We start from the raw sequence: 25,885 nt of genomic DNA on the forward strand, positions 1-25,885 counted from the left end.
CAATAATAGAGTAGAGTACAGCAGAACTTCACAGCATATGTACATGAAGCAAAAGAAGTATGTGTCCTCCTTTACGGGAGTACCAACCAAATGGGAAAAGAACAGCCCAATCTTCCCAAATGTGAGTTTTGCTGTTGTACGCTGCCTTGAGAAGGCTCCTGCTACAAAAGGTGGCAAATAAATAAATAATATCTACACAGAAGTAAAACACACTGAGCTTAATGAGATGGTCGCCATGGCTAGACCAGGCCTATATCCCGGGATTGTCCCGGGATCATCCCTGTGCATCCAAATGACACACAGGGGATCCCAGGAGCAGGCAGGGATGACCCCTCCATTTGCCTGGGATAATCCTTAGGTCTAGCTAAGGCCTTAGTCCAAGGTAAGAGCATATAAATGGCTGCAGACCCATATGGTTTGGATTCTTAACAATTTAAAAACAACCACCAAGGATGGAGACGGAGACCCATTGATATTCATCCCTTCAAATAAATAAAATAAATCACAATTCAGAGACTGCACGTGTGCTTCAGAAGCATTTTAATTTATAAACAGCAATTCCCATTGACTTTATTTATACCATAAAAAAGGCAATTTACAAGCAAGGAACGAGAAATCCATCAGAACATAATAAAGCAGCACTGAAATATTCATGTCACATAATCTAAAAAAAAAATCTGAGTACAAGAGTAAAATATCATTTGAATAAATATTCTAAAATATTTCATGCTATAAAATAATCCTTAATGGCAAGTTAGTTGCTTTAACAGCATCCGCTTTAGCTAGCTTCATTTACTTCATATGGTGATGAAGTGTGGAGTTTGTGAGGTTACCGGTTTAATATTGCAAGATATTGACACTGAGGTAAGTCATTCAAAGTGTTCAAATATTTATGAAAAAAACAAAACAAAAGCTATCCATAAACAATAGTTTACTTAAAAATACATTTTTTTCTTGGTAAGTCAAATCAAGCTACATCAATGCAAATCAGTCATGGCTTTCTCATCTAATCGAAAGATGTGTAAACAAGCCTTCAGCAAAGTCCAAATGTTAATTTCCCGGTATGGTTTCAATCGTTCTACCTTCAAAGATCATTTTCTATATTGGACTTTTCTGATGGCGAACTGCTGAATTCAGAGGCATGTTCTAGAATACGGGAAGGCAGGTCAGGATCTATTGGTAGATATTCTGGGTGGTTTGCAGTAGTTTAGCAAGTGTTTCCAACTACCGTATTTCTTCAATTCTAAGACGCACTTTCCCTCCCATATAAACATCTCTAAAAGCGGGGTGCGTCTTAGAATCGCGGGTATGTCTTAGGTTTTTCCCCCCCTGTTGGTGGTACTGAAATTAGTGTGCGTCTTACAATCGATGGCGTCTTACAATCGAAGAAATACGGCACCAATTATTTGACAATAGCAACAAAAAAATGTACCTCCCCCCCCCCCCCACACAAAAGGATTGAAACGAAGCAAGGTGGTGGGAAGAATTGATCTGAAAGGACTGGAGTTCAGTTCTGGTACTGAAAACAAACCCTTTGGGTTAGCATAAGTTCAGAGGTATCCTGGTCTTTTTAAAGTATACGTCCACCATAACGACCCACTATTTTGCACCTACCTTTGGATGGTGCACCTTGGGCTTCTTAATAATAATAATAATGATCCCAGAAATCTGAAAACTGCCCATCCCTGTTTTAGGATGTACTCTCAAGTTCAACCAGGGTGCTGGCTAAGGCCACAGCTAGACCTAAGGTTTATCCTGAGATCATCCAGGGTTCGCCCCCGCCTGAGCACTGGATCTTCTGTGTGTCACCTAGATGAACAGGTTTGACCCCTGGACGATCAAGGGATAAATCTTAGGTCTAGCTATGGCCTAAGTCTGTAGCCTTTCCGCCGCCCTGTGTGAGATGAGAATATAGCCTAGCATGCAGTCAATAATTTGCCTTGTTGGCTACAGATTAGATTGCAATATTGGGATGGGGGAGCATGTTCTCACTGATCAACTCCATGCAAACTTCCAAGAAACCCAAGATTCCTTCTGGGACAATTGTGACTACCACTGAGGCAGACCAACGGCAAGAGAGCCAGCCACGTCCCGTGTTTCCAAAAACTGGTTGTAACCAAATCCCTGTTGCTGATAGTTTGCTCCACATCTCTAAGTGCAGACAAAAGAGAACGCTCTCAGGCCTGACTCCCATTTAGCACTGTTACGTCAACTTGCATAACTGAATTAACAGGGTGTACAGTTAAATTCCTGTAAGGTTATTTGTTGAAAGAGATTCATGACTGTCAAACTCTGAACATTCTGAATGACTTCACTGAACTTTGGGTTCAGTTGTTGAGTATTACTGTTGCTTACAATTCATGAACTAAATAGATTCATATATATATATTTATATAAAGGATTTACACAATTCCCAAATACTTTAAAATATATAAAAATTTAATAAATAACCCTGACCAGTCTAAAAGCACCATTCAAGGGTAAAATTCCCTTAGAAAATAGATTAGGTGTTGCATATTTGAGTCCCTTTTCAGTGGCTTCAATGTGAAACCCTTTCAGATGATGACAAAAAGAAGAAGAAGTCACAGTAAGTAAACTAAACAAACATCATTTCAAATAATACATTTGTGTCAAGGTAAAGCTCAGCTGCGCCATCTTTTCCCAGCCCTTGTTTTGAAAATTCCTGCTAGTCTTTCCTGTATGTTACTTCAAAGAACAACTTAATTCTATCTAGAAATAAACAGTATGTATTTAGTCTGGGAACCTCAAGAGACTTCTAAATATTCAATTTAGGCCAGGAGTGCTCAAACTCAGAGATGGCTTATGTGTTAACCTTCATCTCAGCCCTTCATGCAGCTCATTGGTTCCTCTCATGCGTCTTCTGTCTTTCCAGGGTGATGTAAAAATACCAGATCTCAAACATGGTTAAAGAAACTGCCCCAAGGCAAATTCTCACCTTCTACTTTAACCATGGGCAAACCTAACCAAGTTAATTGCTTAACTATGATTCTTAACCAGGTTTTGCAATGGATTAAGAATAACAGTTAAGTGGAGGACAGTTAATAACAGTTAATTGCAGTTAGCATCTGTCCCAATATGTCTGTTAACCACGGTTTAAGGGCGGGGGAAAAGTGGTTGCAATATCAGATCCGTTATGTCTGCAACAGCCCTAAAAGAGCAAGACGCAACAAATCTAGTAATTTCTCACACCTCAAAGCATACATATAAAGGGCTACGGTGGAAGCTACTCAATTACACAAGTCCTCCTTTAAGGTGAGCATCCCTGATTTCAGCTTACAGTAAATTCTGCCAAACAGTAAATAGACAGTATCCTTTCCTGCTACTAAATCCATTCACACTCAAATACAGAACCAACTGTGAGGTGCTCTGTTGCTTTAAACGTCCCTCACTTATTTACAAAGCTTTTTTTTTTTCTGAGTTTATTTACAACTTCGATAGAAATTATATGGAAGATAAATCAGTTAGGAAAAAAGTAACAGCGGCTTAAAACCACAAACATTAGCAAAAAAGTATAAAATTTTGTTTTCACAGTTTGTAAATAGGTTAAAACATCTAAAGAAAAAAAGGACACCGTCGCTGTTTTTTTTCACATTGTCTATGTAGCTAAATAAAGGTAGATTAAGAGACTCAATTATGAACCAGCCTGTATAATTTCACGTATTTTAACCCAATGTTTCATACATCGCATGGATTTCCTTAACTTCTGCATTTATTGTAAATGAAATGCATGAACAGTTCTGCACTAAACCTAAAACTACGCAGCAATCAGTACTGCGCAGTATTTTCAAAATTCACCCAAAATAGTTCACTCCATGCTCTGCGCCTTGGTGGACGTAAGATATGAACTTCAAATGGATAAAGTGGTACCCCACTACCACGGAACCATGATGCGACAAGGCACAATTTAGATGCTGCTGCCAGATTTTGAAGTTTATCGTCTGCCAGTTTCTCATGAGTTGAAGGGCAAAATCCAAGGGGGAAAAACAGGAAGGGCTGCTTCACACAAGACATTTTGCCACACAGCCGTCCCCGGGGATTTGTGTATTCATGTGGGCAACGGTGAAGTGGGCAGTCACAGGTAAGGCCAGCAGCAGTTGCTGCAACCATGATGGGGGAGCTGCTGACTGAGTGGAATTTTAATGGAGACAGAGCTGCCACCTAAAACATGACTCTCCCACTTCTAATGTGTACCTCTGACTCTCCCACCTCTAATGCGTACCTCTGCAACCAACTTCCATCCAACGTTTATTAGGCCCTTTCTTTGCAGCTCTTCGGGAAAGCTCTGTCTTCCCGTTAAGCCTGGGCTGTTGGTTTTCATCGGCAACCCAGTTAGCTGGGGGAAAAGTAATAATGGCCGGGGAAGGCAATGGCAAACCACCCCGCTATAAGGCCTGCCAAGAAAACGTCAGCGAAAGCTGGCGTCCCTCCAAGAGTCAGTAATGACTCAGTGCTTGCAGGAGAGGTTCCTTTCCTTTCCTTTCTTTAATTGACAACGTTGAATAGGTCTTTATGGATTTTACTGTATCCACTTTGTGTGGTTTTTATTTTGTATGCCACGTTGAGAAGGGTTCCACCCTGAAAGGTGGCCTAGAAATACTTTTAGATAGTTGGTAATGCACTGTTCAATGACTCTGTATTTCCACAACAGCCAATGATGTATGTGTGTGTGATGCTCAATGTAATGATGCAACAACTCGGGGTAGATACTACATGGCTGGGGTGGGTGTGGGGAGACGAATGTGGCATGGGACCACCAATTCTGCACCCTCTTTATGATTGACTGGTCTCCTCTGTTGTGTTGTCCACAACAATGTTCATCCAAGGATGGGTGGCGATACAATTTGTTAGTTAGCTTGTATCTTGGCCTTCCTACCAAAAGGTGCTTGAGGTGGCTTCTGTCTTGTGTGAACGGGCCTTTAGGCATGCTTAAATCTCATGGAAACCAATGGAAGATAAGCACGTCAACTTTCTCCAGATTACACCTCCTACAGCTGTATGTCCTATGAAGCTTTCTGTTCTTTACACGACTATATTATGGCTTGATAATTCTTAACCCCAGTAGGCAGTGGGAAGGGATAAATAATATATTGACACAAGCAAGCATACATGGAATTAAAAAAAAAAATCTCTTGAATGAGGGTGTTGTCAGATCGATAACTTCTAGGCTGTTAACAGTCCCACCACAATGTTTTGAACCTGAAACCTGTACAATCAAAATGATGTATAATTTTGGATAAGTCACTCTTTGGTAAACTCAAACCAGCTCAAAGAAGTTTACAGATTTAAAAAGAACTATATTTAAAGTAACTTTTAAGACTGACACAGGGGCAAAGTCTGGGAACACAAAGTTAATTGCCCCTTCTCTTCTTTTCTTAATTCATACTACTATGGGGTAAGCCAACTGGCTTAAAAGGCACCACAGCACGGGTTCGCCATAAAGGGTCTAATTTAACTCTGCAAGTCTGGACTTTTGTTAGAGGGTCTCTGAAATGTAATCGAAACTATTTCATTACTCTAGAAAAAGGTTTCATAAAACAGACATGTATCTCAACCTGTATTAAGAGCATAAAAGATACGAGATGCAACCTCCCCTTGATGAGCATATACAGGCTGGGATTCAAGGAGGCCTGTGAACTTCCCCGTGCGTGTGGCATGGGTTGTCACCAATTCCTTCTTACCTGGCCAGCTGCACCCCCACACGCTACATTGCACGTCACTCTGGAGAGACTCCTGGCCCTCAGAAGTGAATTTTGGGGGGGACGTGTGGGGCTGCAGTGCGAAGGAAGAGCAGGAAAAGCCCCAGTGAACTGGTGGCACATTATGTGTGGCCATTTTGATCCCAGCCCCTAGTTTCTAGCAGTAGAAACACAAAAAAATGTCAGTGTTGCTTTGGAGAGTTGGAGGAAGGAATCTCTTAGGCAGCTTTGAAAGGAAAAGGCTGATTACATGCCCAGTTTAACTAAAACCCCATCTATGGAGCAGCCTTGATTTACCGCAAGTTGTACTAACATTAATCCTTATTACTGGCTTTCATAACAGTAATGAAAAGTTCGGTCTAAAAATACTGCAAAAGTCTATTCTCCAGGAGGCCTAGAATCATTAAAATCTCAAACAAAGCTGTAAGCTCTCAAAACCACTGCAAGCCAGCAAGCTTAATTCTTTACCAATAATTTGAAAAGGAAAGCAGATGAGAGGGACTGCCAGTTGTATAAATTGCCTGCACTTCAGCGGACTTTACAGAACACTTTGTGCGGGTTTTCACAAGATTTCATCCGCAGCATAACCACAGCTGTATTTTCAGTGTTTAAAACCCCAGAATATACATGAAAAATATGTAGCCTCGGCAGAATGAGAATTTTGATGGAGGATTATGAATTCCCATAAAGAAAAGCCATATATTTATCTGATGATTATAAAATTCACAGTCGTGAGAAGTTTAGGGAACTATAACCAGAACTAAAGTAGAGGCTCAGATTCAAATGTCAACATATTATAATATACAAATAAATATCCTTGAAGTCAGCAAAACATTCATGCATTCTCAACATCCTGATTTGGCAGAGGTGTAAATATATATTCCTATGCAGCTTTCACTGTTTCATCTAATTTTGTTTCTACAGGGAAAAACACATCCAATTTGCTTAAGTGCGAATAGCATGCTCCTATGTGCAAGTGAAGAAGAGAGAAATCTGAGGTCCAAAGAACTCCAAATGCACCAGCAATCATGACGGTTCTAATCTTTTTGTGATGCCCATGCTTGCAATTAAAAGCATTGTTTTAATGCCAAATTACTGCATTGCTCTACTCACCCAGCCAGGAGAGCCTAGAAATGGAGTGGTACTGCTGGCACAGGCCAAAAAGCAAACACAGCAAAGTGAGAGGAATCCCTCTCACTTATGCAACTGAAAGTTTTCTACCCCAGTTAAGACATTTCCCCCAAAGCATCTCATTCTGCCAAGCCTAAATACAGCTAAGTATATGCTTAAAACAAAATCCATATTCTGATTTGTTTAACACAATCCAGATTCTGATTACTCGGTAGAATTTTTATACAGTAATGTTTGCCAGCTCACACTTTTGAGGTCTGTTTCAGGCAAATAAAGCCTAACCAGAAAATGCATGTGATTTCACCATTGTTAGGTTTCACATTTTCTAAACTATATTGACCTAAGAGAAAAAAAAGTTAGCACCACGTCAGAAAGATACCATGTTTGGAGGAGAGGAAACAGGGTTCTAAAAAATAAAATGCGCAAAGATGTTTGTTATTGGCTCTTTGTGAAAAAATACTGAGTAGCCATTGAAATTATGGAGAAGCCAAAAATGCCTCTCTAATACAGGACATATTGCTCATAATTCTGATATAACATCATTTTAAAAAAGTAAAAATACAAGTGCTTCAGCTTTACTTGAAAATGGTAAATAGGAAGTTACGGTGCACCTGAAAACCTCTCTCCAGAAGAGATCTACTAGAATACTGTTCTGAAATATTGTAGGTTCAACTACAACATCCTTTTTAGCCTACTATTAAACCAACCATATATATTCAGAGTGATTAAGGTAAGATTGATTTACCTGGTATGCGTCTACAGTACGAAATGAAGGTAGATTCTGAGGACAGTAAAAACATTTAAAACCACAATGCTACTTTTGAGTTGGCTAATATAACAATACATTTCTATATAAAAAAGGGTCAGCACCACAGGTTGTCCAGTTTATATTCTAGACAAAAAAAACCCCAAAACAATCCCATCATAAGTTAATACGTTTATGGCATTTGGTTTATGTATGTTATAGAGCAAAGCTATTTCAAAATAAGCGTCGCTCGCTTTTGGATACATTATTGGATCATGGAAAAAAAAAGAGAGCAAAGTTTCATGGGGAAAAAAATCCCAAAAAAACTCAAAATAGAGGATTAAGCGTTGAAAGCTTTGTAGAGCGAGGTTTTTTTCTTTCCACTTAAGATATTTCTACATTCACCCCCAACCAGAAGAGAAAAAAGTGAACATTTTTATATATGTTTATATATAATATATATTATATAAAATTCAAAGCTATCAAAATAGTTATTCCAAAAACAAATAAAACCCCACCCGAACCCACAACTTAGTATGACACATGGATAGGACCTCTGGGAAGCATATCTATGCTCCTACATAACTTTTGTTTGGTTAAAGCTGCAATCCTAGCAAACTACCTGGGAGTAAGTCCTATTGAACTCAGTAGGGCTTACATCCGAGTATACATGCAAAAGATTGGGCTGCACAAAGCATGGCATGAGGGAATACACTATCCACGTGTATCAGCCTGCAATATCCGCCTTATTTTAATATCTTTCACCGCTGAAAGCCCACCCGACCCACCGCGAAGTGCATCGTTTTCTATAATCTGCCCTTTATCAACATTTGAGGAGTAAAGCTAACCCTACCTCCTTCAAAACAAAACAGTAGCCTTCTATCCAGGAACAACGTCCACAAGACTTGCAAAAGATCAAGGAAATCACAACGCTGCTATAACTGTTGTGAAACTTATCAAAGAAACCAGAAGTAGTGCTTTGCTTGGGTTGCACCGAGGGACATTTTTAATCAGACGTGTGCACATCCATGCTATAATCCAGCGTTTCAGGGGCTGAAGCGTCATCGTCTCTCTGCTCCATATAGGCGTCTGTTCTTTCCGGAGATTCAACTCTGCTCCTAACTTCTGCTACGCCAGGATGATTCTTTCGCAGGTGCTGGTTTAGAGTACCTTGGAAAGGAAAACATTTCCCGCAGACCTCGCAGCGGAAAGGTTTGTCATCTGTGTGGCCTCGGATGTGGTATTCGAGTTGGTCCTTGCGCGTGTACTTCTTCCCGCAATACTTGCACACAAAGGGCGTAATTCCCATGTGTAATCTCATGTGCCGATCAAGACTCCCTTTCTGGTTGAAAGACTTCCCGCAGTATATACAGATCAACCTTTCACTGTACGCGTACCAGTGACTTCTCGAATTCCTTTCCCGCGGGCTGCTTTCATATCCCGGATGATTTGCTGCGGATTCACCGTCGGCTCCTTGCATCAGGGCCGGAACGTCGCTGTGCAAGTGGCTAGCGGAGACCCGTTTCTGTCGCCCTCGCCCTCTGAAAGAGCCCAGCATGGATCTTGAGGAGCTGGAGTTCCTCAGGCTTCCAAAAGTTTCAGATACACTAGCGGACTGGGCTGCACCATGAGAATACGAGTAAGCATTCTGCAATACGGAGCTATAGGACCCAACGTTAACGGCGACCACTTGCTCTCCATCCACCATTTCCGTGTGGTACCCGTCATCACCAAGCGAAGAGCTGTCTGAGCAACTTGGCCGGTCGGATTTCTCCATTTTCACTTTCACCTCAGCAGCCTGGCTCTCTCTAACGACCAAGTCGCCTTGATCATGGTCGCCTTCAATCTGCACCTCGTATTCCGAAACGCTCCCGCTGCTTCCGCGGTCGGAGTGTCCTTCTTCTTGCAGGCGGTTGCGCAGCGCCTTGGTTGGAGTCGTGTCCATTCTCAGATCACTGCCTGAAGCGGACTGCCGCACCTGAGAGCAATAGGGAGGAGAGATTTCAACCGGATTGGCGAAGTAACTGCCATCTTTAACTCCGTTGTGGTTTTCCGGAGCTTCTTCAGCACCGACGGTGACGGAGTCAACTTCCCCAACGCTGATCTTCGAATGGATACTTTCGAGTATCTGCGTGCACTTATCAATGACGCACTGCATCTGTAGAAAACTAGCTGCGGTTAAAAAACTGACAACATCCTTCAGTTGCAAGGACATCCTTCCAGTGTAACAAAAAGAAAGCAACTGTTCGAAGACTTCGGGGTTTTTGATGACTGATATTGACAGGCCACTCATAGTACTTAACGCCGAATGGTCACGGAAATAGGGAGAACTGGCAGCTAGAACAGCTTTGTGAGCTCTGAACGGCTGACCCTGAATGTGCACAATAATATCGCAAAGCTTCCCCTGCAGGCGAAGTTCATTCAGCTGGCTCAGTACAGTGCTGCTGTACTCAGGAACGTCAAACTGGATGAAACTGCTGCTGTCCATGTCTTCTGGTGTTAAGTGTAACCTGCAAAAGGCACAAAGGGAGGGTTTATGGCTCAGAACTGAAAATGCATGAATGTTGTTGCTTTAAAAATAGCAAGCAGTTCATGGCTATGAACGCAATTTCACACTAACACTGCATATGATCTGCAAGTTGATGAGAATGTAATGGGTAGCGAGCAAGGATTTTGCAGGCAGGAAGTGTCTCACTTTTACCTACATCTGAAAGGGAAAACTAATTCAAAATAATATGGGACGTGGCTTTAGTGCAGTGCGTGGGTCATATTGAACAGATTGTCTTACATGACTCAGAGCTACTAACACTTGTGCGTATCAGACATCAGAGTCTCACATCTCAGTAACTTGGGAATTAAGGAATTAAAACAGTGGTTCCCAAAGTGAGCGGTACTGTCCCCTTGGGGACGGTGGGATTGCATAGGGGGGTGTTAAGAGGCAAAGGGGCGGCAGGGGGGCGCTCAAGGTGGTCTTTTCCGAGAAGCACCTCTCCAGAAGGTCTTAAAACCCAGGGACATTTTTATGGGAGAAGGTAGTTTGGTCCCAAACCATATAGGGGAAGAATCCACACATGTATTAATACCATTTAAGAAGAGTCCTTTTAAAGGTGAATTGAAATGTTTCAAAAGCACCAAAACGCTAATGAAGAGACGTACCCTGCTTGGTGTGCCCCGCCACGCCGGCTGCAAAACAGAGGCGTTCGCTCTCTTTTCCCTCCCTCTCTCGGCAAGCCTGTGGTGGGTGCTTTGGATTTTGAATAAATATTCAATTAATTGTTACTGTTTTGAATTTTATTATTATCTTCCTTAATGGGTCGTTGAAAACCGCTATTCTGAATAATGATTTTTATAGGGTAGGGTAGGGGGCACTGGGCATGAGTTTGTGGAACCAAGGGGGCGGTTACCTGAAAAAGTTTGGGAACCACTGCATTAAATGCTACAGTGAAAAGACGAAGTGTGCAAGGCTGGACACGCAAGGGCAGGGAACCGCAATCTGAAAGAATGTCTTAAGCAGCACTGTGGATCCAGAGCATTGCTGATGTAAACCCGTAGATCATGCAATATTATCAGGCAAAGGGTTACAGATGGTCTTGCAACACACTGATGTTCCTTCCTTTTGTGGCTCTGAGGTAGGATTTCTGAAGTGTTTTTCCAGTGAATCTCACTTTGTGCAGGGAAAAATAACAACATATGCCAAAATAAAGTAAACCCCTTCAATGTAAAAAGCCATTGCATGCAGAGAAATGGCCATTAAAATCACCTTTTAGTTATTGTCATGGTACCAATTTGTTGTGAACATATATCATAGAATCATAGAATAGTAGAGTTGGAAGGGGCCTATAAGGCCATCAAGTCCAACCCCCTGCTCAATGCAGGAATCCACCCTAAAGCATACTTGACAGATGGTTGTCCAGCTGCCTCTTGAATGCCTCTAGTGTGGGAGAGCCCACAACCTCCCTAGGTAACTGGTTCCATTGTCATACTGCTCTAACAGTCAGGAAGCTTTTCCTGAAGTTCAGCCGGAACCCGGCTTCCTGTAACTTGAGCCCATTATTCTGTGTCCTGCACTCTGGGATGATCAAGAAGAGATCCTGGCTCTCCTCTGGGTGACAACCTTTTAAGTATTTGAAGAGTTTTTTAATCTAAGCATTTACACACCTTTATTCTTAAGCAGATACGATTTGAGGAGTCTTGTAGTCCTGGTTCAGAGCTAAGGAGGAGGAAAGGGGAGATTCCCCCCCCCCCACCTTGCTAAACTTCTGCTTTGCTATATAGCACTAATGGATTCAGGGCTGGCTGCAAGCCTTGAACCCATGTATTTTAGTGCTATAAAGCAGAGATAGGGAGGGGAGCACATACTTTGCATGCAGAAGAAGGTGCCAGGTTTAATGCCAGTTACTGGCCTGGTTCAAACAACACGCTAAACCATGCTGCTTAACCACAAAATGGTTAAGGGAATGCATAATGAGCCTCGTGTGGCGCAGAGCGGTAAAGCAGCAGTTTCTGCAGCTGAAACTCTCCCCATGGCCTGAGTTCGATCCCAGCGAAAGCTGGTTCTCAGGCAGCCGGCTCGGGTCGACTCAATCTTCCATCCTCCCGAGGTCGGTAAAATGAGTACCCAGTTAGCTGGGGGAAAGGTAATCACGGCTGGGGAAGGCAACGGCAAACCACCCCGCTATAAGGCCTGCCAAGAAAACGTCAGCGAAAGCTGGTGTCCCTCCAAGAGTCAGTAATGACTCAGTGCTTGCACGAGAGGAGCATGGTTTAGCTTGTTGTTTGAACCAGGCCAGTGTCAACAATACTGGGCTAGCTGGACCAATGGTCTGACTCAGTATAAGGTTGCTTCCTATTTTCCTAATATTGGGATATTTCTTTAACCTCAGGACGTCTCCCTCCCCTATATTTGCTTTTCGAGGACACTAAAAACTGTTAGTGGTTCAATCAGATAGATCTCCTCTCCATTTTACTCACTGGCACCAGATCTAGCTGATATCAATATTCAATAGGTCCTGGAAGTCACTGAACATATGTCCTTGTGGCTTCCCTTATCAAAAAGTTTATCCTTTAATTTTCAAGCGAATATACGTTTCTATACCTAGCAGGTGCCTGCCCCCCACAGCCCCAGCCTAAGTATGCAGAAATCCCTGACCTTATTTCTGAGCAGCCCTGGTTTGCCGCCAGACTGATAGGCCTAGTTTGGCATGCAAGGGAATGGTGATATCTATACTATAAGCAGAAGGACTTTGCACCATAGAACTGCACAACTTGTGATACAGCCAGCCAACCCCTAACATGGCTCAGAGGAGGCTATTCGCTAATCCCTGTGCTTTTGCAGTCACAGGCAGGCAGATGACAGATTGTTACGGAGTACCTTGTGTACCTACTGGCCTGTATTTGACCTGGTCGTTCATGAGGTGGGCAGGCCTCAAATGTTGTTGGTCTACAATTCTCATCATTCTGAACCACTGGCCATGCTGGCTAGTGATGTGGGAGTTGGAGTTTAAACATCTGGAGACCCAAGCATATGAACCACTGCAAAGGATGGGGCAGAAATGTAACAAGGAGATAAATAAATTGGTCTAGAAAAAAGGTGATATGAAAAGCACGTATTTCACATCAATTGCCACATAAAGAGTCAAACTAACATGAAAAATCTTAAGTATATATTAATAAGTTTCAGTGTTCTCTTTTCTGGCAAAATAACCTACATTTACTCCGATTCCTGGTCCACCATTTCTCAGAGACTGAAAATCACAAAATGGGCTTCCTTTAAATTCCACTGCAGAAGAATTAAAATGACAGCAAATGCCGAACAGAAGATTACAGATGTAAGGGTGATGCTGTCATTTACTCAAATTGATTAACTAAATCCCAGAAGTCTTTGCCTGTGCATTTTAGTACCTAAGGAGCTATAAAGATAGCATTATAAAGCCTGCTTTACTGCTAATAAACAGCTTTTCCTACTAATGGAAACAATTTAATTGTTGGTGTTCGAGTTTGGTTTCCTCTGGAAAGAACAAAGCAATACAATTTCTCTTCCCTTTTGCTTTTTTGTCATTTACATTTTATTCAAAGAGGGAAGGAATTGTTAATGTTTTAGACTTGTTTTTTTAAAGCAAAGACCTTTACATGGCCAGTCTATACTGCACATAATCACACATACACACAAAGAGAGATCCAGAAGGCAAGCCAAACAGATTTATATGATGAATGCACACATAGGCACCATCTTGCATATTAACTACTGTCCCCACTCAAAGCTTCGTGGTGTCGCAGCCATCTGGTTGCCTAGGAATTAAAGGCATGTGTACACAATCCCCAAGGGTAGACAACAGTTTCACAGCAGATGCATTAAAACCAGAATTATTTGCATTAGCTGTAATAGCGAAAAACGCTGAATTGTTATACTGAAATGCCCATTAAAAAGATCCAAATCCCACATTTGAGCCTTGAAAATGCAATTTGTGCAGTCAGAGTAGGTTATGCAAATTTGCTCATTTGTATGAATCTGCTCAATATGCAAGCTTTTATTTTTTTGGTAGGTTTGTATTCTTTTTGCAATGTGTGATATGATAAAAAATGGGAATGGGCATAAGTGAGGACCACTATGCAGCAGAGACATAGGGGAGAAGCATCCATGCAGGAAACTAGGGTTCTATTAGCCAAAATTTGGTACCTTACCAGATAGCAAAAGTATATATTTTAATAAAATGAAGGCAATCCTATCCTATGCATACTTGCTCAGCTCCCATTCATTTCAATGCAGCAGAAGTTTCCTGCATATTGAACCCCAAGTGTTGGATCCAGGCTCTCAAGTTGGCTTACAAAAATAATTCTTAAGGCAGTCCCTGCCCACAGGTGTACAATCTAAAAAAAAAAAAAATCACGACACAAAAGGAAAGGGCATTGGGAGGGAGGAGGGGGGGAAAGCAAATTTCGGCACTAGATTCTTAGTTGCAAAGTTTAGAAGGTCACGGACACAGTGGAAGGGCTGCTGCCTCCTCTCCCTCTAATAGCCTCAATTGTACCCTACATTTGCTGTCCGTGATGATTATCACACTTTGCCTCACAACTCTTTCAGTATCAAGAGAGCTAGGAACCTGCTTTTTAACATGAAATAGCTACTCACAACTCTGTGCTAGGTTTCAGAAATGCATTGAAAGCTCTTGTGTATGATGAACAGCAAGTACCCGAGATTGAGCTATGGGCTAAGCAGACTTCAGCATTATTACTTTTACATGACCTCACTTTTAGTGAGGTCAATGATCGGGAATGTTGGGAGTCAAAGTCCAAAACTTCTGGAGGGCACTAGTTTGGGAAATGCTGTCTAAACACTTGTATTCCATTCTTGCCTAAGAGCAAAGTTTGCTGGATGAGGCCATGAGCCACCCAACGTTCTTTGCAAGAATCCCAAGAACCAGGAGGTCTTGGATGGGATCACAACAGGGCTGAAGTACTCCTGTCCACGCAAACAGAGGTCCAAGCCAGTATGGCTCACGAAACCACCACAATCCGAGTCATGACCAGTTTTCCAATAAAGTCAAGTATGAACATCTGTATTGTTGATCAGGTCTGAATGAGACCAGAAAGTTCTGTTTTGAAATGCCACAGCCATCCTAGTTCTTATGCATCTCCAGAACCTAGGAGCACCAGTACCGTAAAGAAGAAAACAAAGCATTAAAGGATAAGAGTGTAAAAGAACATAATAGAACTATGACAGTACAGAAATGGATAAAATTTTGAGTATACAACAATGGGCCCTTTCAGAAGACATTTTAAACCATGATTTTAACCATGTTGGTTAAGCCAGAAAGCCAAGCCGTGTTCAGAAGACACCTTAAACCATGGCTTTAACCATGGCGAATAAGGCTTTTTGCTTTATTCACCATGGTTAAAGTCGTGGTTTAAGGTGTCTTCTGAATGGGGCCTATGTATATTAGTGTAACATCTACAATGTGATTTTAAAATAGTTGGCATCTTTCTCTAAGCTTAGCCTTGGTGTACAACAGTGCTGCAGCTGTTTTGACATCTGCAGTTTAAAAAAGAGGTAGCCGCTGTAAACAGGTCAACTCTTCTCGTACAGTGTGTATTGTACTCTGGATTCACCAACAGATCAAAACCAGCCAATTGCGTTTTCAAACAGGATTTTAGGAGGAATTGACAGGCAGCTTATTTCTAAGTATTATCATGACCAAAAGATAATTTCAGAGTCTAATTTAAAGGAAGCACAAAACAGAGGCAGCAGTTGGACGTACCCTGCAAGAACAAATGCTAAACAACACACAACTGCACAAAAACTGAATAACAGCCAAGACAGTGGGGTAAAAGGACTGACATAATACGTGAGCACAAAAGAAATTATAACAAGATTGAGACATATAACATCACGTAACTATAACATCAGTATACATATATACACAACAGAGTAAAGTTACAAAAACCGGTTCATGTTTTTAGCAATGAATTGCTGAGCGAGATAAGACTCCAGATTTTACACCTGTTTCACTGCAGCTTCCTCAGAACGTTGTTACACCACTACTAAGCTTGTGCTGTGGGAGAAAAGGAGAGGCAATTCTTAAATTATTCCTCTGCCCCAAAACATCTTTGATTGTCCTCCAAGACGGATTGACTCAAATCCCAGGCAAGTTTTTGGAAAGCTTCAGGGGTGGTGAGTAATTTAAACCATGAAGGATTAAGGACTTACTCCCTAGCAATGTTCTACAGTATTATAAATTATAAAATCTGGATCCTTGTAGCAGAAATAGTGCATTAAGTGAGTTTAAAGCCAAAAATGAGTCAAGTAGAAGTCTCTCTTGAGGACCGAGGTACTTATGAGCTCTTAGTCTTCTAACGCAGATAATTAGGAGATAAAATAATTAGCTCATTTCACTTTGCAATTTATTTGAAAAGGGATAGAAAGACGCAGTCCTCTCCCAACTGTCCTCTATTTAAAAAGAGAGAGAAAAATAGTTCATTCGGATGCTCTTTTGGTTTTTAAAAACTTGCACCTGGAGGCAGTCATTATCTGATTACACTACAGAAATGGGACATGCAGCAAATAGTTGCAGAGTGGATAGCTCCAGTTCAGGATACTGAATTCCATTTCCCCTTTCACCTAGCTTTCTTTCAACAGTCAGTAAACATTCTGGGGGCCCTGAACATGCTTAATGAAATTAGACTGTTTTTGGGGGGAAAAAATCAGGGAGCGGGGGGGACGGGACAGGGGGACGCTTCCTAAAAACGTTTTTGCATTTTTGCAGAAGTTGACCCTGTTCAGACAACACGCTAAGCCATGGGGGTTAAGTATTTTGAGCTAAACATTGGCCCCGTTCAGACAACATGCTAAACCATGCTGCTTAACTACAAAATGTTTAATGAATGCATTAAGGTTGATGCATTCCGTTAACTATTTTGTGGTTAAGCAGCATGGCTTAGCGTGTTGTCTGAATGGGGCCATTATGGCTGAGTGTTATCATGAGAACAATTCCTAACCATGGTGGCTACATAACCATGGTTTAAACACGCTCACTAACCATTTGCTGCAAAAGAGTGAGCGGCCTAACCATGGCTTAGAGTGTGTTGTCTGAACAGGCCCGTCGGAGCTTCCAGGTGCATATGCATCATTTGGGGGCCAAATACTATTTTCTTGAAACAAAGATAGTTGCATACAACATACTGGACCAGTTTGCACGACACGGTGGGTCTTCTTCTTTTTCTTCTTCTTTGTTCTTCTTCTTCTTCTTGTTCTCCTTCTTCTTCTTCATTATTATTATCATCATCATCATCATCATCATCATTATTATATTTATTTGTATCCCGCCTCGGCCTTACAAAATTTAAAACATACATTGGGGGGAAAACAAAAACAAAACAGAAGGCCCTGTCCCATGTTCCCACCAAGCGTGCCTGTGAAGATGGTGGGACTGAAAGAAGGGCTTCCCCAGAAGATCACAAAGCATGGGAAGGCTCATAAGGGAGAATACGGTCTTTCAGATAATCTGGACCCAAGCCATATAGGGCTTTATAGGTCATAACCAGCACTTTGAATACTTATACCTAGTACTGTACAAACTAGGTCGTAGCCAAATTAACCAGTGGTTTGAGAAAGCATATAGAAATGTGCATAAATCCACGTAGTGCAATGCATATAGAGGTCACTCTGGAGGATGTGTATCTCCGCCTAATCTGCACACAATTCCTATTCCCTCAAGGAAACCCACCCACAGATCTCCAAAGCATTCTACTATGGATATTACAATACACAAAAGCAATGTTCTCACTTTGCAATGCTCAGTGCGATTCCTTAGCATAAGTTCACTCATTACGTTTATTACATAGCTGTAGAATGTGTTGAATTACCATCACAGGCTATTCTTCCTTTTTGGAGAGAAAGCTGTGAGGCAGTAAAGCTATTGCTTAAAAACTGACTTATGTGAGCAAACCCTTTGATTCTTTAGATAGAACTACCATCTAAAGGGATGAGGGTCATCTGATAAAAGGCAGTCAGAACAGGCTTCTTCTTGTAAAGAACAAAGTGCGAAAATCATATTGTGGTTTCTTGCTTGCTTACACAGAGTCAAGCCGTTAGTCCATCCAACCCAAGGCACTTGTCCTTCCTAGAGATGCTACCCGACATACTTTTAACTGGAGGTGCTGGGAATTAACCCTTTTATGTTCTAAATCAGGTCTAGGACACCTAGTGACACTCTAGCTGTTTTGGACTACTATTATCATAAGCCCCAGCCAACATGGCCATTGGTAAGGTTATGGGTGTTGTAGTCCAAAACCTCTGGAAGGCATCGCATACCCCTGTTCTAAATGCAAAATATATGCTCTACTAGTGAGCAATGGATATTATTATAAATATTGAAGCGCTAAGCTTTAAGTTTCTAATTTTAACATTGCAGCAACCTTTATTTCCCCAAAGCGTATTAGTAAGCTAGAGTTCCAGAACAGCATGGTGGAAGAGTAGCATAAGACCTTCCTCTCCACACACACAGATTACCACCCATGTAAGCCAAGGGCTCCAAACAGAAAGCCGATTGGACAAATTCATCCCTCTCAAAAACGGGAATGTGGACATATCACACAAACAGGGCCGCTGTGCAAGCCATACATAGGGTGACCCTATGAAAAGGAGGACAGGGGTCCTGTATCTTTAACAGCTGTATTGAAAAGGGGATTTCAGCAGGTGTCATTTGTATATACGGGGAAGCTGGTGAAATTCCCTCTTCATCACAACAGTTAAAGCTGCCCTCTTTTAAATCTGGTCACTCTAGTATAGCTCCTGCACCTTTAACTGTTGTGATGAAGAGGGAATTTCACCAGGTTCCCCATATATACAAATGACCCCTGCTGAAATTCCCTTTTCTATGCAATTGTTAAAGATACAGGAGCCCTGTCCTCCTTTTCATAGGGTCACCCTAGCCATACACAAGGGCACCCTGACTCACACAGGCAATGATCTAATGTGGGGAAGAGGAGATGCAGACCCTGCCCCACAACCCTGGCACTGCAGCACCTGGCTCTCCCACCCCCAGGGTACACATAAACTGGGGGCAAAGTGTTATTTAACATGCTTTGATTGCAGCTCATCTCGTCTAACTTTTCCGGGGTGGGTGGGGGGTGTACAGCTGCAACTATTTGAACCGACTGATTTAGAAAAGAAAGCCTCACATAACCGTGGCCACCTCAATTTCTTATGCAGCATACATTATAGGAACGGGGAGGCCGATATCTCCACACACACACAAAAACACCCATGGTTTTTAGAGCAGGTTAAGGTTTTCTTTTCAAAATAGTGCATTTTCTTCTTGCAGTGACGATATGAGCAAATATATATACGCAGTCGATAAAGCAACCTTGAACATATGTACCCTGGTTTTATTTAAGTATGCTCTCACAGTTTACAAATTAGTAAACACAGTTTCTAGAGAAATGTCTATCAAGGAGCAAGCAGACATCAGGCTTATGGGACCTACTTTGTTTTTTTACTAGAACCCCAAGGTCCATTAAATGGAACCAAGTACAAAAATAGTGGCAGAGGCAGGATGGGGTTGAAGGGACGGAAAGATATATTCACAGAATTAACGGACAGCTCACCTCAGAACACATGCTCAGCCCAGAAATGTGTTTCCAAGTATCACAATTGACCTCACGGTCCTATCACGTAGAAATCCACTCCTGATTTTCATCTCAAGCTTCCTTCCATGATAGCAACCTAATTTGAAGTGGGCTGGGAAGCCTTTTTGATGTTGCTGCTGTTAAACAATTGGGAGTCAGAAGCCCTTGGTGGTGTACTGAAAATCACCCAGAGTTCTACCAAGAGATCCCCGATCTGCTCATCTGTGATCTAAACATGAATCTATTGAGCTCACACATCTCAGCACAGAGTAAGACCATAAACCAGTGGTTCCCAAACTTTTTCAGGTAACCGCCCCCTTGGTTCCACAAACTCATGCTCAGAGCCCCCTACCCTACACTATAAAAATCATTATTCAGAATAGCCGTTTTCAACGACCCATTAAGGAAGATAATAACAATAAAATTCAAAACAGTAACAATTAACTGAATATTTATTCAAAATCGGAAGCACCCGCTGCAGGCTTGCCAAGGGAGGGAGGGAAAAGAGAGCGAACGCCTCTGTTTTGCAGCCGGCGTGGCAGGGCACACCAAGCAGGGTATGTCTCTTCATTAGCGTTTTGGTGCTTTTGAAACATTTCAATTCACCTTTAAAAGGACTCTTCTTAAACGGTATTAATACATGTGTGGATTCTTCCCCTATATGGCTTCGGACCAAACTACCTTCTCCCATAAAAAATGTCCCTGGGTTTTAAGACCTTCTGGACCACCTTGAGCGCCCCCCTGCCGCCCCCTGCCTCTTAGCGCGCCCCTATGCAATCCCACCACCCACTTTGGGAACCACTGCCATAAACAGATACTTGCCTGGTCAACCCTAGCAAGAACGACTCTAGTCTTTTTCTCCATTTCAGGCTATCAATATACCACAAATAACTACCATAGCTATGTGTAGGTAGTTCAGCTAATGACATTTTTGCGGACTTAGTTGCATAAACTATGCCAAAAATTGAAAGGACACATACAAAATAGAAAGACAGACTGGTCACAGCATGACAGTGGGTATTTTTCAATTTTAAAAGGGTCTTATCTCCTTTACTGCAGGAAAATCATCAGGCAAAATCAACTGCACAGTTCCACCCTCTTCCTAGTGTGATATACCAATTCTGTGGTGGATCATGATAGGGTACATCAGTAAACATCACAATCTGAGAAAACCAAGCTATAAATATATGTAGTTAACAGTGAATACTGTAAAACATATACTCAAGAAAGCCCTGGAAACTTGAAGTTTCCATAAAAATGAGGAATGTAGTCTTAAGGACACTGCAGGAAAATAGCTAACAGACTTACACTCAAAGATGTGCTATTTATAACAGGTATTTTGTTTTTTAATTCAACATCCTTCCCACTTTACAGACTAAAAATATACTAAGTACACAAAATGAAATTACAGGGTAAATGTTTTAGGAGAGATCTCAGTAGGTACACACAAGGTCAGTAGCAATGGGAAGACAATTAATTGCACTGTTGCCAGCTGCTTTTCAGACTTGTTTGATCATGTGTTTGGCAGGGTCTGTCCAGGGGTTTACATGTCTCCAATCCATATTTCTACATTTAATGTGGAGAAAGTTGTACAAACATAGAAGAAAAATTGAGTAGCCATAACTGTGCACATATCTCACAGGAACTCAGACGCATCAAGACACCATTCTTTAAGCACAAAAAAGCAGAATTTGACTATTTATTATTGCATTTATATCCCGCCTTTTTTCCTGCAAGGAACCCACGGCGGCATACATAATCCTCCTCCTCTCCACTTTATCCTAGGTATGTGTTAGCTATGTACTATTGAGAAGAGTTAACACTATTAGCCCTGTACAGGGTACTATGCTCTGTAGCTGCTTGGAGGAATGGCACTCACAGCATTTGACCCTCAGCACCAAGTTACAAAGTTTACTCCCTATAATATATGAGGCTACCTTATGCCAAAGCAGGTTACTGGTCCATCTAACATGTTCCAACCCAAGATCCCTTTAAATGGATGGAGATAGCAGGAACTGAACATGTAACCAAAGTATGCGCTCTACCACTAAATTAGGGCAATATCCTCTATCTGAAAAAAGAGGGATCTTCATGAAAGTACAAAATGGGTGTTGTGATCCAAACAGACGCCCTCCATAGCAAGGTTTTAATTAGTCAAAACTCAGAACTGATTGCTTACAAGTATCAGGTCTTGGGTGTATGTCTGCGGCGATAGTACGGCTTAGCTATGGAATTCACAATGGCCAATTTGGATGGCTTTAAAAGGGGGGTGAATCAATTCCTGGAGGAGAATGGCTCCTAGTTCTGATGGCTAAGTGCAACCTCTAGAATCAGAGGCAGTAAGACTGCATACACCAGTTGCTGGGGGAACATGGGTGGGAGGATGCTGTTGCACCTGTGTCCTGCTTGGGGTTCCTAGTCGATAGCTGGTTAGCGACTGTGTGAACAGAGCGTTGGACTAGATGGACCCTTGGTCTGATCCAGCAGGGCACTTATATTCTCAAAGTAAGAGCGCATCTGAGGGAAGCCATGCACATCTTTCCTGCACCACTGCATAACCACAGGCACCCTACTCCTGTGAATTTGGGAGCAGGGGCGTGAAGTAGCAATGTCTCCACTTCACAGAAATTCCAGTCTTTATCCCTTCCAGATCACCAGTACAGTGCTACCTCCTTTCTCCTCCATCGATCCTTCCTCAATACCCCACTCTTCCACAAACCATTGAGGTTAACTAGGGTGACCATATGAAAAGGAGGACAGGGCTCCTGTATCTTTAACAGTTGTACTGAAAAGGGAATTTCAGCAGGTGTCAGTTGTATATATGGAGAACCTGGTGAAATTCCCTCTTCATCACCACAGTTAAAGCTGCAGGTGCCCTGCCCTCTTTTAAATCTGGTCACTCTAGTACAGCTCCTGCAGCTTTAACTGTGGTGATGAAGAGGGAATTTCACCAGGTTCTCCATATATACAAATGACACCTGCTGAAATTCCCTTTTCTATGCAGCTGTTAAAGATACAGGAGCCCTGTCCTCCTTTTCATATGGTCACCCTAGGTTAACCATCCTGCTTCCTCAATTACACCTATGGCCATGTAACTGCATTTGTTCATATCAGCCCCCCATTTTATTCTTGCCTGACTTCATGCTGTTGTTTTCTCCACCTCCCCAAGACTGCAAGATTCTTGGGGAAGGGATCTGTATTTCATTTGGGGTGGGTGGGTTATAAAGCCCATCACAACTAATAGTATTTAACTGCCATCCATTCCCAACCTTGAGTTCCCCAAACGTTACAGAAATGTAACCCCCATCACAACTAATGGTAGTTAACTGCCATCCTTTCCCAACCTTGAGTTCCCCAAATGTTACAGAAATGTAACCCCCATCACAACTAAGGGTAGTTAACTGCCATCCTTTCCCAACCTTGGGTACCCCAAATGTTACAGAAATGTAACCCCCATCACAACTAATAGTAGTTAACTGCCATCCTTTCCCAACCTTGAGTTCCCCAAACGTTACAGAAAAGTAACCCCCATCACAACTAAGGGTAGTTAACTGCCATCCTTTCCCAACCTTGAGTTCCCCAAACGTTACAGAAATGTAACCCCCATCACAACTAAGGGTAGTTAACTGCCATCCTTTCCCAACCTTGAGTTCCCCAAACGTTACAGAAAAGTAACCCCCATCACAACTAAGGGTAGTTAACTGCCATCCTTTCCCAACCTTGAGTTCCCCAAACGTTACAGAAATGTAACCCCCATCACAACTAAGGGTAGTTAACTGCCATCCTTTCCCAACCTTGGGTACCCCAAATGTTACAGAAAAGTAACCCCCATCACCTTGACCATTGGTCATGCTGGCTGGAGATGATGATGCGTGTGTGTGTTTGGTTTTTGTAGCCCATCAACACCTGAGGACCAAACTCGGGCCATGAGCAAACGAAGCCATGCCCCAGCTGGAAAGCAGCCCTGCGGTGGAACGCTTACATTCTGCCAGACTTAAATCTCTTAACTCCACCACGAAGTTCACTGGGTGCCCTGCAGCCGCCGCCGCCACCTCCTCCGAGGTGCGCCTACTTCGCAAGCGCTCTGTGTGTGCTGCGCGCGCGCGCGTCGCAGCGCTCTGTGTGAGCTGTGCGTGTGTGCACATAACAGTAATTATTATTATTATTATTATTTTAGAAGCTTACAGTTATGCAGAGAGGAAGGCAGAAGAAGCGCTTGCAAGAGGCGGCAGAGAAGAGCTTGCAAGAGGCGGCCAAATCTTGCCTGGGATGAAGCGGGGGGGGGCCTAAGGGGCTGGAGGAAACACCACTCTCCTTCCAGGAGAGGGGAGGGAGGGGAGACCTCCCCCTCCCCCCAGGTTGTCATGGCTACGGGGAGAAGGCAAGATATGTGTGTGTGGGGGGGGTAACGAAAGCCACAAGGACCCACAGCTCCCCCCGCTCCCCGCCCTTACCTGAGGGGGTGTCGGGGTCTCCTCACATGGCGGGTCCGCCGGAGGGAGCTCGGTCCTGGCCCGAGTGCCACCTTCCCCCCGGCCGACGCCGCCGTCGCTGCTTCCCCCCACCCCCTCAGCCAGCAGCGCCCGGAAGCGACTCTTTCGCCCTCAAGAGGGGCACTTCCGCTTCCGGGGCGGCCATCGGCGGTGGGCGGAGACGGAGCGAAGGGGGCGGGGACGCCGAGGCGCGCGGCCACGCCCCAGCGCTCGCCTCGCTCTCAGAGAGCCGCGCGCCAAACGGCTGAGGGAGACGGAGAGCGCGCATGCGCGCCCCCTCCCCTTAGTCGTCCAGTAGGCTCTCTTGCCCAAGCTGTCAGGGGTTCACTGACGCCTCATGTAGGGTGACCTTATGGAAAAGGAGGACACGGCTCCTCTATCTTTAACAGTGGCACAGAACCAGCTTATCTGGTGTGATGGCATGGGATGCTGCAAACTTGACCAAGCTAAGCAGGTCTAGGCCTGGTCAGTTTCTGGAAGGGGGACTACCAGGGTAGGGTGACCAGATGAAAAGGAGGACAGGACTCCTCTATCTTTAACAGTGGCACAGAACCAGCTTATCTGGTGTGATGGCATGGGATGCTGCAAACTTGACCAATCTAATCAGGTCTAGGCCTGGTCAGTTTCTGGAAGGGTGACTACCAGGGTAGGGTGACCAGATGAAAAGGAGGACAAGGGCTCCTGTATCTTTAACAGTGATGTAGAAAAGGGAATTGCAGCAGGTGTCAATTGAAGTGGGTGAAATTCCCTCTTCATCATAACAGTTGAAGCTACACTAGCTATAGTAGAGTGGCCAGATACAAAAGAGGGCAGCTTTAACTGTTGTGATGAAGAGGGAATTTCACCCTCTTCAATCGACACCTGCTGAAATTCCCTTTTCGACATTACAGTTAAAGATACAGGAGCCCTTGTCCTCCTTTTCATATGGTCACCCTATACCAGGGAACCCCATGTACATTGATTCCTGCGTTGAGTAGGGGGTTGGACTCGATGGCCTTGTTAGGCCCCTTCCAACTCTATGATTCTATGAAATCTATGAAAAGGGAATTTCAGCAGGTGTCATTTGTATATATGGAGAACCTGGTGAAATTCCCTCTTCATCACCACAGTGAAAGCTGCAGGAGCTATACTGCAGCTATACTGTGAGCAGGTTTAAAAGAGGGCAGGGCTCCTGCAGCTTTCACTGTGGTGATGAAGAGGGGATTTCGCCAGGTTCTCCATATTTATTTATTTATTTATTACATTTCTAGGCCTAGGGAGGTGGTGGTCTCCCCACACTAGAGGCCTTCAAGAGGCAGCTGGACAGCCATCCGTCAGGGATGCTTTAAGGTGGATTCCTGCATTGAACAGGGGGTTGGACTTGATGGCCTTTTGGACCCTTTCTAACTCTTCTTTCTATGATTCTAAGCTGATCATCCATTATGATCAGTTTATTTTATTTCATACAGACTACAAACAAGATGCATCAGAGTGAGCCTCCCATCCTAGCCTGAACAATTATCTGGGGGTATAGCTGTATTTAGCATGTGTTGCACATTTAAGATTTCTACGCTGTGTCTGTCTCCGCTGCAAAAGTAGGTTAATTGAAATGGTTTCCACTTTTGGGGTCCAAAGTTTATGAACTGATTCAGCTGAGCATCATATTCTTATAATCATAAACTCTTCATGACTTTTGG

General features: G+C 43.0%; 1 protein-coding gene across 1 annotated transcript; it reads right to left on the reverse strand.

Moving 5' to 3' along the window:
- Positions 1-523: 523 nt before the first annotated feature.
- ZBTB34 (zinc finger and BTB domain containing 34) lies at positions 524-24,273 on the reverse strand. The gene is made up of 2 exons (XM_063144925.1): positions 24,171-24,273; positions 524-10,103 (listed from the first exon to the last, which is right to left on the reverse strand). The coding sequence occupies exon 2, from the start codon at positions 10,079-10,081 to the stop codon at positions 8,600-8,602; it is 1,482 nt and encodes a 493-aa protein (XP_063000995.1). The 5' UTR covers positions 10,082-10,103; positions 24,171-24,273; the 3' UTR covers positions 524-8,599.
- Positions 24,274-25,885: the final 1,612 nt, after the last annotated feature.

The sequence above is a fragment of the Elgaria multicarinata genome, chromosome 19 (assembly GCF_023053635.1).
Source record: "Elgaria multicarinata webbii isolate HBS135686 ecotype San Diego chromosome 19, rElgMul1.1.pri, whole genome shotgun sequence".
Taxonomy (NCBI): domain Eukaryota; kingdom Metazoa; phylum Chordata; class Lepidosauria; order Squamata; family Anguidae; genus Elgaria; species Elgaria multicarinata.